This window comes from Colletes latitarsis, chromosome 10 (assembly GCF_051014445.1).
Source record: "Colletes latitarsis isolate SP2378_abdomen chromosome 10, iyColLati1, whole genome shotgun sequence".
In the NCBI taxonomy this organism is placed as follows: Eukaryota; Metazoa; Arthropoda; class Insecta; order Hymenoptera; family Colletidae; genus Colletes; species Colletes latitarsis.
This window is the reverse complement of record NC_135143.1, coordinates 18,475,803-18,488,506: the sequence shown is the minus strand read 5'-3', so window position 1 is coordinate 18,488,506 and position 12,704 is coordinate 18,475,803. Positions and strand designations below refer to the sequence as shown.

Genomic DNA, 12,704 nt, shown 5'->3' with positions numbered 1-12,704 from the left:
CTACAAATGACAGTTTGCAAATGATATAAATATATGCACGTCTGTTGCTCAGAGTTGCACACGATAATTCCACGAGACAAAAGGATTCTTTGTAAAACGGTTGACTTTTCCTACGCATGTACGTAACAGCTACTTCATGCCATAACTACATAGTTTTTAATGAAGATAATTAGCAGAACGGTTAGAATCATATTTTTCTTCAATGATCCGTAACTCGTACAATTTTTTATATTTTTAATACAGTATTAAATATATGTAGGAATACCAGTACAAAACAGTATACGGTTTTCTTTTTTTAAAATACCAAAGAATACCTAAGAATTGCATGTCTAAACCGAAACAGCCTCTTAAGCCACAAACTAACATTGTCAATTCCTTTGTTACATTATTCTCTCTCACACTTACCTCCAGCATTTGTATTTTCTATAGTATATTAACGTATGTCGAAAAATTGAAAATGATAATATAACAATAATATAAGTACTGAAACTATTGTTGCGTAACCATGACAGATGGTAGTTCATAGTTCATTTCTAGCGTGAACTATGACTCTTGTCTTGTTTCAATTTACTTCCAAATACCGACTATCGATAACAGACGAAATAAACGACGGATTCTAAAGTAATACCGTACATCATTGTGAGGAGGATTGGTTGAAACGTTAATAGGAAAATGCGTGGAAGGACATTATTGTTTAATAATTAATTTGATTACAATAATTTGTTGTCTAAGCGACAACGACCATTTACTATACTTAGGATATTTTTGTACTGTATTACACGATTAAGAAGAATCGCAGTACGTTGTGGAATGAATCGTTGTAGAGACGGACCGGATTTGTGTCCGGAAGACGTTGAATTAATTCCTATCGGTGCGTATTAACCAGTTACTCAGCAAGTCAAGGATCAGTTGACATTTGATCATCGAGCGGATCGCATCGTACTTTTCTGTTACGCGACTTTCACGTGTATCATCGAATCCCTTCTTTAATTGACAAGTGTGAAATAATTCTTATTTCTTTTGTCTTTGATTTTTAATAAAGGAAGCGGTGTTCTGTATAGTGACATTTTTTGAGAACGTTTCAAGTGCAATAAAAAACAAAATAATTACTGTAGCGTCGGATAACGATGCGAGAATCGTATGTACACGTTGGTTTATTGAAATTCAATTAAATTTTCGTTGATGAACAATTGATATACGAAAAACAAGTATGTATAATTCATTGTTTCTCGAATACTTAACGTTATCTCCGAAATAAACTTCAGTGACTCGTAAGACATCAGAGGCTTTTTTAATTTATATAAAATTATACCAAAGTGAGATCGATTAGAAACAAATATAAAGTGACGTAATATGAACTTATATATACTTGACACTTAAATTTTTTGTTCCCAAAATTGTTTCGTGAAACTTAATGTCTTAAACGAATTCATCCTGTCAAGATTACGAAATTTTATTTCGTATAGTTGGTACGCGCTACGTGACTCAATATATGTACATATAATTAGTTTCCTCGTATCTTATTGGAGTCATATTTTGAACGTTTTGTAATCTACTATGGTCCCGTCTAATTTGATCGTTTAAAATTTGTCGTAATAAAGATATAGAGAATAAAATTATGCGCTATATGTGCTTTAGAAAGCATAGACTGACAATTGCACACTCCTTAATTCAAATTGAATAGAACTTTTGATCTTCTAACAACACACTGACCGAGATAATATGAATAAATAGTATAATTGGAACAGTCGCATTGTTAGACTCTGTTCCTTGAAACGATACGGTCCGACGACATTGGCCTTCAACTTGATTAATCGTTTACACGTTTATTTTTGTTTATACTAATGATACGGTAAACTAAAATTACATTGAACGTTCCTCCATGTCAGAACCTCGATAAATTAATCGAACAAAGCAATACGCCTAGCACGATAATTTATTTTGAGACAGTTTTATCGTCATGCGATTACATTGCAAAACTTGCGTTTTTCGGACTAAGTTTATCGTCTTCCGTATGGTTCGTCTCTTCAGGGACGAATTACTGTTTTAAATAAACTGTTGTATCATTGAAAAGTGTAATTACAAGTATTCGCTATTTCTAGGGACCATTTTCATACTTACAATATTTGAAATAATTTACAGAAGATAGAAGAAAATATTATAATGTCACGATACCTTCTTGATCGTAAACTTTTGGTACTAAAAGATACGTTCACTCGTCGTTGTTCGACACATAACGTGCTTACGATTTCGAACCCAAACTATACTGATGATTTCTGACAAAGTAGATCAATTAAATGTTACGTTCAGTCAAATAATGCGGTGAAGAACAGTCGGCGCCGTACCGTTATCAACGTAAAGAACAACGCCTTCTTGATTAGGAGCTTCGTCGACACCCATCACCCTGGCTGGCATTATTGCAACATATGATACGAAAGCTTTATCCGTATTCAATTCTCTTAAATTTTTTTTTTTTTTTTTAAACTGTTTTTATTGTAACGATAAATGTTTTTGTTAGTATGACCTGCAAAAGTGCTCGTATCCGAGAACTAAATTTATATTTGACTAACATTTTATCCACACTTATCCAAAAAATATCGAATGTCGAATATCTTACGAATTTGTATTTCGTCTGTAGTCAAATGCTTAAAAGTACTTAAAAAATCCACAAAATATTTTGCAATTGCCTGGTCAGTAAATGACAAATATATTATCAATTCATATTCGATAACTCAGTACTTTATTCGGTTTCAGTGTACAGTAAACTTTAATCTAGATGACGAATAAAAAACACATGGGCCAAAAATAAATGTTTATCGGAACAGTCGATTGTGTATCGTAGTCGTGCATGTATAATACTAATATTTGCTCTTGAAATTTCATATAAATAAATTATTTTATAATAATATAAATTTGTCATAGAATTTCAAATTTAATTATCCATTTATTTGTTTGTAGCAAAATTTATCGATTCGTAAATTTCTTATTAATTTTGTGTACGTTTATACGTTCCGTTGTTTATTAAAATTTGAAATACTTTTGAAATTTATTAAATATGTTTTTGAAATCGTGTTTTATTTCTTTATATGTAAGGAGTTCACAAATATAAGCGAATTCTGATTTCATTACTGATTTCTAAACAATTGATCGTGAAAATAAGGAAGAAAGGTGGAGAACGAAATTTCGATACGATAGTTTACACGAATACCTTTCGTAACAACTGTCATATTATTACAATAATCTTGACTGAAAATGTTTACATGCTGTATAACACGGGAGTACATTGAACGTGTCACTGAAGTTAACAGAATGCGTCTGCGGAGACTTGTGTGTGCAGAAATATTGAGTATGAGTGAATGTCTCGAGACTCTACATCAACCGCGTCCCTTTCAGACATTGAAATTACGAAGAATCCGTATGACATATTGCGCTTTCACTTCAATTTCGCAAAGCTTTTCGTGTATTCATTTTATCGATCCCATTCTACCGAAGCTGTTATTACCGACTAACAGGTACGCATATCGATTACGAGGTGCCGATGATTATTTGAAAGTAGCAAAAAATGTGGCTGAAGGATGCGAATGACGATGTCTTACTGACTGCGAATTTCGTGAACACGCGATGCTGCGCCCAAAACGAGTAAGTCATTGGTTCTTTCTCTTGTGTTAGAAATGATCATTATCAAAGCCGGTTGCTAAATTATCGGCTGTACCGTTGATGGGAAAATTAATAACTTACAGTAGCGTGAAATTTATGAGTGAATATATCGCATCGCTAACAGGCGTTGGTTACTGTGTAACAGTTTTATTCGTTTAAGAGATATATCTCTATACCGATTGCGTATCTCTTGTTTTTAAAGAGATCGATTCGTCGATTTGGTATCGTATATTTTGATATCTTTGCATTTGGATGCAAATAATTATTTAAAAAAAGAGACGAAGAGGAAAAGATATAGACAGATACAGGGTGAAGAAGAAATTAAATGGAATCGAATAAGTATCTTGGTACTTTTTTTATAGAGATTAAAAAGCTGCATCGAATAGTTCCGTCAAAATTATATACAGATTGTTCCCCGTTGGATACCGTTTAATTGTATACATACAGGGTGTTCGGCCACCCTTGAAAACATCGAAGTGAATGTAATTGAGATGCTTCGTATTATTTTATCATAGTGAAAATAAATTAACATCCACTTTATATAATTATATACAGTCGTTGAGGTCACGAATCAAATACGAATCGGTGTAATTAACCGGATAACATCTATCATTCTTTCTGTAAGTAGAACTGATGGGTGTTATAAATCTTTTCCTGTACTATTTATTACTTGATCCTTCCGTATACATTGGTTTTATTGGTCTCGTGAACCGAAAATAAATATTATAATTACATAATTTTATTGTATTATTATCATATTATATAATTTTAATCATCGATTTTGTACGAACATTTACGACCGTCACAGCCAGATATCAAATCGTGTTATTTGAACAGCCGTTTGATAAGTTTATCTTTCTTGCATTATAATAATAACATTACTTACTCGGCGCACACAATATTTTTGGTATAGTCGCGTGTTACGGTTTAATGCAACATAACGATCATAATCATTTCTCAAAATTGAATACAGAAATTGATTACAGAAATGGAGATTGATTAAAAGTTGCATTTTTACAACCAATTGAAATTAATTAAACTTACTAAATAAAAAAAATAGATACTTGATAAGATTAAAAGAATAAACTGATATCTGAAGATACTTGACGATAACAAATTCTAGTTTAAATAGATATTAACGGAAGTGTTTGATAGATAATAACAATCGAAAAAAAAGGACAGAGTCTCGTAATATTTGAATATTCATTTTCGTATTAGATACGTGACATTCATTTCGTTCTAAATACAGAGCTCTCTCGTTACTTTGTAACGGTGCAAATATCTTTATTCGAGAAACGAGTAGGTCGAAAAAGATATGGAAAATTGATGATTCCGATATCTTGAGGTTACCATGTATATCATCAACTGGATCAGAAGATTTAGAAACAGCGATAGATCGACAATGCAATAACAAACTTCACTTAAAAAAAAAGATATGTACAATATATATATATATATATATATATATATATATATATATATATATTTATAATTTTCTTAAAAGAAAAATGGGTAATTCTTTATGTGATCGTGATGAATTCGTTCTTGATCGTTAATGATCTCTGTTCATTCGATTTTGTTGCAGAATATTTGTCAACCGTAGTCTTCATTTAGAAAACATTAAGTTCTATGGCTTCGATATGGATTACACATTGGCAGGTAAATCATTGTATCATCCACGAATAGACACATAATATACTTTCCTTTTTCTCAATACATTTTAATCTTCGTTTTACACATGTTTAGAATACAAATCGCCGCAATACGAGCAACTTGGCTTCACGCTGTTGAAAGATCGTCTCGTTTCGTTGGGATATCCACAAGAAATTAAAGCATTCGAGTACGATCCAAGTTTCCCAGTGCGTGGATTATGGTTCGACACTCTTTATGGAAATTTACTGAAGGTCGATGCTTATGGAAATATTTTAGTTTGCGTCCATGGATTTGAATTTTTGAAACAGTAAGTAAAAACAGTAGTTTTCATGATACATTTACAGGTAGAAAATCGTAACATAGCTGGACCACCAGAATTGTGGTCATGCGACAAGTTCTGTCTCATGGGACATACTTTAACAGCCAACAAGAATCTCCTATTCTACAATACGTTTATAGTGAGCTTTTAAGTTTTCTAAACGAACATTTTTACATTTTTTTTTCAGTTCACAAGTATACGAGCTTTATCCAAACAAATTTTTACAATTGGATGAATCCAGGGTTTACGTGCTCAATACGCTATTCAATCTTCCCGAAACATATTTACTAGCGTGCCTGATAGACTTTTTTACTAATTCACCGCAATACTCACGAGAGAAAACGGGTGTGAAAGAGGGAGAATTAACGATGAGTTTCAAGAGTATATTCCAGGATGTTCGAAGCGCAGTGGATTGGATACACCTTCACGGTGATCTTAAAACTAAAACTATCGAGAATTTGGACGAGTACGTGAAAAAGGACGAAAGACTTCCAATGTTTCTTACTAGGATCCGGGAAAGCGGAGCAAGGGTGTTCCTTTTAACGAATAGCGATTACGTTTTTACCGATAAGATCATGACTTACCTCTTCGATTTTCCACATGGAGCAAGGGTACGTAGTTCAATGAACAACTATCATGTTACAAGTACTTTTAAACTAAACTTAAGCGTTTCGTTCTTTGTAGCCCGACGAACCTCATAGAAATTGGAAAACATATTTTGATACTATCGTAGTGGACGCCAGAAAACCATTGTTTTTCGGAGAAGGTACAATTTTACGGCAAGTAGACACAAGAACCGGTGCTTTGAAACTTGGGACTCACAAGGGTCCACTTCATACAGGTGAATCAATATCTTTTTTTATGTTCATCGTTTATATTAAACGTTTCCATAGCGTACGAATACAAACGGGAGTAACTGTATAGTCTAGTCTATTCCAATCGTCATAAAACGTGTATTTACTTTTAAAAATAGGTGAAGTTTACTCAGGGGGTTCGTGCGATGTGTTCACCGAACTTATAGGTGCAAAGGGCAAAGACGTTTTATACGTTGGAGATCATATTTTTGGTGATATTTTAAAGAGTAAGAAAATTAGAGGGTGGAGAACATTTTTAATAGTGCCTGAACTAGTTCAAGAACTTCACGTTTGGACAGACAAATGTCAATTATTTGCTGAATTACAAAACTTGGATGTTATGCTAGGAGAAATGTATAAGTAAGTAAAAAATTACTTAACTGCTAAATACAGGGTGTTCGGCCACCCCTGGGAAAAATTTTAATAGAGGATTCTAGAGGCCAAAATAAGACGAAAATCAAGAATACCAATTTCTTGATGGAGGCTTCGTTAAAAAGTTATTAACAATTAAATTCAAAAATTTCAAATCCTTCTGGAAAAATTATTTTCGGTTGCGGGGGTCAATTACAATCATTTTTGGTGAATAGACATACCCCCGAAATCTTACGCATTTTCGAGAAAAAAATTCAGTACAGTCGGAACTTTAAACGTTAATAACTGTTTAACGAAGCCTTCATTAACAAATTGGTATTCTTGATTTTCGTCTTATTTTGGCCTCTAGAATCTCCCATTAAAATTTTTCCCAGTGGTGGCGGAACATCCTTTATATTAACCTTTTGCGCTGGAAAGACTTTTTAACGCGAAAATATACCGTGTTTCTTGATTTCCTCGTTTCAGTGAATCAATTCTAGCTCAAGTAGTTAATAACGATTGATATCGGTAAAAATATCGAGTACTATATTTGCATTGTGTAACTTTTTTTCTCAGAAATTTAGATAGCAGTACAAAGGAAAAGCCTGACATTTCTAAGCTTCGGGCATCCATAAGAGACGTTACGCACAAAATGGATTTATCTTACGGTATGATGGGTTCTCTGTTTCGCAGTGGAAGTAGGCAGACTTTTTTCAGTAGTCAAGTGGTGAGGTATGCTGATCTTTATGCAGCAACCTTCTTAAACCTCATCTATTATCCGTTCTCATACATGTTTCGAGCTCCTGCTATGTTGGTAAGTTCATTAAATCATTTTTTTCTTATTTGATGTAAACATTATTATCCAATTTTCATTTAATCTACTTCAGATGCCCCACGAGAGTACAGTAGCTCACGAACAGAGATTTGTAATGGAAACGCCAATGATTAGTCGATCTCGAACTTTTAAATTTAACGACGAAGAAGAAGAAGAACCAACCAAGCCTTATGTAAGTACTAAATATTTTATTTCTTCATTATTAAATAGTTACAAATAATAATGTTATTAATTGTTAGAAAACATTATACGTGGATTCTTCTAATACTCAAATACCGCATGCAAGGCCTGAAACTCCACGCAATGTAACCCATACACACGATGAAGATTGTAGCGACGAAGACAGTGACTCTCAAAAACAAGGAAATCATGTAAGATCATGTTCAAGAAGTGGTAATTGTAAATGAATTATTTTCATTGTCGCTTTTTTATATCACGTTTCGTTCCTACATTATTTCAATGGTTTAGTGGTATTATTGAAAGATTCGATACGATTTCGCCACGTAAAAGAAATACTTTGAGATTTTGATCGGATATGACGAATGATTTCTTTATACTAAGTTTAATTCCTGCATTCTTTCAATCATCAAATAATATTATTAGAGAATTGGACATGCTACTCAATGACTATATTCTCAAATCTTATAATTAATAACGTCATCCGTTAATCAATCCAATATATATGTGTATCAAAGTACGTATAATTTATTTTTATAACTAAAATTATTTTAGTTACAACAAATTACACTGCATTGTTTATATTACTTGGGTTTGATCACAGTTCCATTTTCACGTGTTGTTTTCATCAATACAATATTGCCAATACAACAAATATTCCAAATCGAACGCAATATATATACATATTAATACATGTATAAACTGAATTTATCGTCATACAATATGACTTAAAAAAGTTACAAGTTATGAATTACTGTAAACAATATTGCATGTTAATATGTATATTAATCTATATATCTTATTGATTTAGCTCTATATTTATTTAAATTCAAGTAAAACAGTACAAAATGTATACAAAATATTTCCGGTCAAGGAATTTAGGAAGTTTTCTATATCTTAATAAATTATTATTTTTATTATTTAAACAAATTAAATACAGAATATAGTTTTTAATTCTTTCATATTGATAGTGATTTTTTAATCGAAAGACAATAGAAGCAATATTTTATTACTTACTAGTACTAAAATAACATTCTTTAGCGACGTCTAATTTTTGAATATACACAGTTCTCGCACAAGAATTTGGGATTATCATAGAGATATTGAAGTTTTTGCATTATAAAAATATCTCCATACTAGACTTCCTCAATTATGTACTATACGTTTTGTATGTTCAGTTTCACGCAATATATTTGTAATCTTAAACTTGTTATACATTACATAAGAATAGTAAGTGTTATAAATATTGAAAATAGAGTAAGTTTGAGTATTAGGCTAGTCTTCTTACATGAAATTTTAGCTTATTGACACGACGAAGATAGAACAGTAGAATGGCAAACAAAAAAGAACAGAAAAACAGTAAAATTGTTATCAATTATGTTACATAAATTGCATTATGAATGCATAGAAAATGTGTTCTTAATCTAGCTCTCAATTTTTATTATACATATAGTTAATAGTAGACAATCTTGTAACTGTTGCAACAAGGTTTGCAGTGAAAAAGTGATGATTCGTAAACAAAAGCATAAGCAAAGCATCGCAAACGTAATTAACGAAATCAAAAGTCTTTCTCATGATGCGTTCTCAGATTATAGTGCTAAAGTCGAGGGTTACAGCTCAATTTATCAATTCGTATGTAAAATTACAACGGCAATTGTGTTCGCCATAACCTGTAAATTTACATGTAATGGTGGCCAGATGTTTAGAGATAGAAATTATTAATGATATTCGTAGTAATACAAGTTGTCGGTTAAAAGTAAAGTGAAAAACAAATCAAATTTGAATACGAATCCCTAAAATTGATTTTATAAATTAAATAATTCCGAATAAACATTCAATTAAATTTCTTTGTTCGTTTGGCTGCTTCAAATGGTAGAGTTTCAAAAAATTTACTGTTCTTTATACTTCAGGACAATACTTAATGCGATATTATAGGGGAAAAACAATTGACACGATACTAGACAACGAAACCGATTATACGAAATCTTTTTTCTCGGATTTTTTTATTTTTAGATAAAATCGCCAGCTCTGATCGATATAGATCAAAGCCTGTTTTTTCATTTATCTTACAATTGGCTTAGTAGGTCTTATATGCAATCTAGTAATACAATTTTAATACTTCATATTAAACTTTACGTATTTGCAACTCTTTAGACAAAAGCAATCCTGATTTCAGATTATATTGTACCGATAACGGTTCGACTAAATATTGAAAAATTGTTTACTTTCGTTGTTTAACGGATTTTAAATTTCTGACCTTTTATGTATATAACAATTATACTTAAGATAGTATTCGATGCTATATTTTGGGAGATGATTCGATATCGATATGCGAATCATATTTTCCTGAAGAAGGCCTACAAAACAAGGCTGAAACATTGACAATATGAACTTTCATTTAGAAGTATTATTTTTTGTTTTTTTCTTAACATCATTATGCCTTGTTCTAAAGATCAAAGAACGAAAAAATTTTTTAAACTCTATATAAATAATCGCGGAATAAAGATTCCAAAAAAAAAGTCTGTGTAATGATTTATAATTCGTTAATCTTATAGTAGTGTTTTATAGTAATGAAAATTATCATGAAAACGTGTTACTATTTAATTTATTAACCATAAAATACAACAACAGAAGAATTAAGAATTACGCGTTAAATTGATCGTATCTCAGAAATAGATAAGCTAGACTTTACTTTATTTTTAAAATTGTATATATTACGAAGGTTGTTGAGGATCCTTGACTGTAATAAAAATAAGTAAATAATTGTATTTATTTATTATACAAAATACATCTACGTATATATACATATATATATACATTGGCTGGTGCTAGATTTTTTCATACTGTAAAGATTTAATTTTTTTGCAAACACAAGTATAACCGAACAAAAATTATTTCATCTATAAAAGTTAAGAAAATATATGCTAAGTCTTGTTACCATGCGATATAATGGTAGAATGTGAATTATGTATCAATCAAAATAAAAATATGATTACAACTGTTATGTTTATTTAAACATGACTAGTGTTATGCGTAAAAATTGTTATATTTCTCAACAATATCATTAATAAACAATTTTTCAACATTACTAATATTATTTTGTAAGAGAATTTCAGCTTTCCTTACATTAGTAAATCCGCTAAATATTCTTCAAACTCCTCTTCTCTAGTTTTTTCTAAACCATCCATTGGTTTCTCTTTCCAGATTTTTGATTCATCCTTATTAGTTTGTTTAGCAGATTCTTCGATATCGTTTATAACTTGAATTTCTTCTGTTTTAATGTTTACTGTGGATGTACTGGGTGTACTATCGTGCGTTTCTAAATTTGTTCCTAATCTCTTCAGTGTCTTATGTTTCTTTGCTTCGCGTTTTTGTGATCGATAATTTAATTGCACTGAACATTCAGGACATAATCCTTAAAGCACGAATTATAAATAAACTCAAACATACTATAGATTAAAGAGTATTAAAGAAAAGAGTCATTTGCTTACTTAATTTTACAAGAGCATTTTTTTTTTCTCCATGTTCTAGGTAACCAAAATTTACTTCCCAAGATTTTAGTCCTTCCTTTTCTTTACATTTCTTATTTCCACATTCAAACTGTCCTTTGCCAACAACTACTTCTTTTTCTGTTCTCCATCTTAAGGCAACCTATTCAATCTTTACTTGTAGAATTTGATAATAAGAACTATTATATACAGTAATTCCTCTCCTTACATGGCTCATTTTTTCTAAAACTCTCTGCATAAATCAAATTGTATAAATATAATACATTGTAGGGAAAAAGAAAAATCAGACAAAGATTAAGGATCATTGGTAATTTTCCAGTCTCAGAGCTTTCAAAGGATATTAACATGTTTGATTCTATACAATTAACAATTCATACAAAGGTTAATTTTTTCTCTCTATACAATATATTCAACATAAGTACAATATACTCATTTATGGAACAAAATATAAGAATATATTTGAAGGTTGAGTCTATGTAACTCGAGGATTCACTGTATATCAAATAGAATTCCAATCTACCTTATTGTGTTTGTAATATGTTAAATCAGCAATACAGTATTCCTTAAACAATTTGTCATAGTATTTTTTTGCCAATCGCGCACCCCATGTATCTTGCACATCATTATCTTCATCCCAAAGAAATCTGTGGTTTTCTCTAATAACGTCATAGTCTGTCTTATCTCGGGACCTCGAAACACAGGCCGAAACGTCAAGAGCTGCTCATTTTAAGGTTTACAAAGTTATCATTTTCCTCCGAAATTTACGTTTGAATAAGTCTATAGGGCTGTATCTCTAACGTATTAGGTTAACCAGAAATACGTTCGAATAAGTAGTCGATGAAAATTTATGCAAATACAAATTAAGAAACATATATTTATACGAAAAGAAAATGGTAAACTAATCGACTATGATATCAAATTACCAAATAAAAATTGATTAAAAAATTTAACATACGTGTCTCGTTTTAAGGATGATACTGAGCCATTGTGCAACGTTAAATAATCATTTATAAGTTTCTTGTGTCTATCATAAGCCGATAAATAGGCGTATGCCGGAAACATATTCTTTTATTAACAAAGACAACAATTTATTTATTTTTACGTTCGATACGTAACATTAGAGTAACATTTAATTGATACGTATATTTTTCTTTAACCTATGTAATAAATGTATATGCATATGCTAAATATAATTTTTAACTTGAAATTATACGAGTTCAATTTAGTCAATTACTTTGTCACAAAAAACGACAACTTTCAAAACGTTTTAAGTCATTCTGCACACTTTTACGCACTACATTGACAAATGGCGTCTCACTGCATGTAAATACGTATGTCACGTCCCTCGG

The 12,704-nt window shown here is 31.1% G+C and overlaps 2 protein-coding genes across 11 annotated transcripts in view; one reads left to right on the top strand and one right to left on the bottom strand.

Annotated features, from left to right (window-relative positions):
• Nt5b (5' nucleotidase B) overlaps positions 1–10,850 on the top strand; it is a 21,362-nt gene extending 10,512 nt beyond the window's left edge. For 6 of the 10 annotated variants that reach the window (XM_076775649.1, XM_076775648.1, XM_076775653.1 and 3 more), the window contains 8 exons: positions 5,243–5,316; positions 5,404–5,617; positions 5,817–6,240; positions 6,314–6,470; positions 6,603–6,843; positions 7,411–7,648; positions 7,722–7,841; positions 7,909–10,850. In XM_076775649.1, coding sequence (XP_076631764.1) covers positions 5,243–5,316; positions 5,404–5,617; positions 5,817–6,240; positions 6,314–6,470; positions 6,603–6,843; positions 7,411–7,648; positions 7,722–7,841; positions 7,909–8,076 — 1,636 coding nt within the window. In that variant the 3' untranslated portion in view covers positions 8,077–10,850. Of the gene's footprint in view, positions 1–908; positions 1,209–3,393; positions 3,640–5,242; positions 5,317–5,403; positions 5,618–5,816; positions 6,241–6,313; positions 6,471–6,602; positions 6,844–7,410; positions 7,649–7,721; positions 7,842–7,908 lie in introns of those variants that run through there. The other 4 variants (XM_076775657.1, XM_076775656.1, XM_076775654.1 and 1 more) reach the window with 4 other exon arrangements.
• LOC143346943 (protein FRA10AC1 homolog) lies at positions 10,603–12,704 on the bottom strand. The gene is made up of 4 exons (XM_076775661.1): positions 12,311–12,704; positions 11,876–12,044; positions 11,338–11,497; positions 10,603–11,261 (listed from the first exon to the last, which is right to left on the bottom strand). Exons 1-4 carry the CDS (start codon positions 12,415–12,417, stop codon positions 10,969–10,971), a joined length of 729 nt encoding a protein of 242 aa, XP_076631776.1. The 5' UTR covers positions 12,418–12,704; the 3' UTR covers positions 10,603–10,968.

Coding starts and splice junctions, on each gene's coding strand:
- LOC143346943 (XM_076775661.1), bottom strand. CDS start 12,417: ATGTTTCCGGCATACGCCTATTTATCGGCTTATGATAGACACAAGAAA. Junction 12,045..12,310: donor TCATCCTTAAAACGAGACAC/GTATGTTAAATT, acceptor CTGTGTTTCGAG/GTCCCGAGATAAGACAGACT. Junction 11,498..11,875: donor CATATTACAAACACAATAAG/GTAGATTGGAAT, acceptor AAGATTGAATAG/GTTGCCTTAAGATGGAGAAC.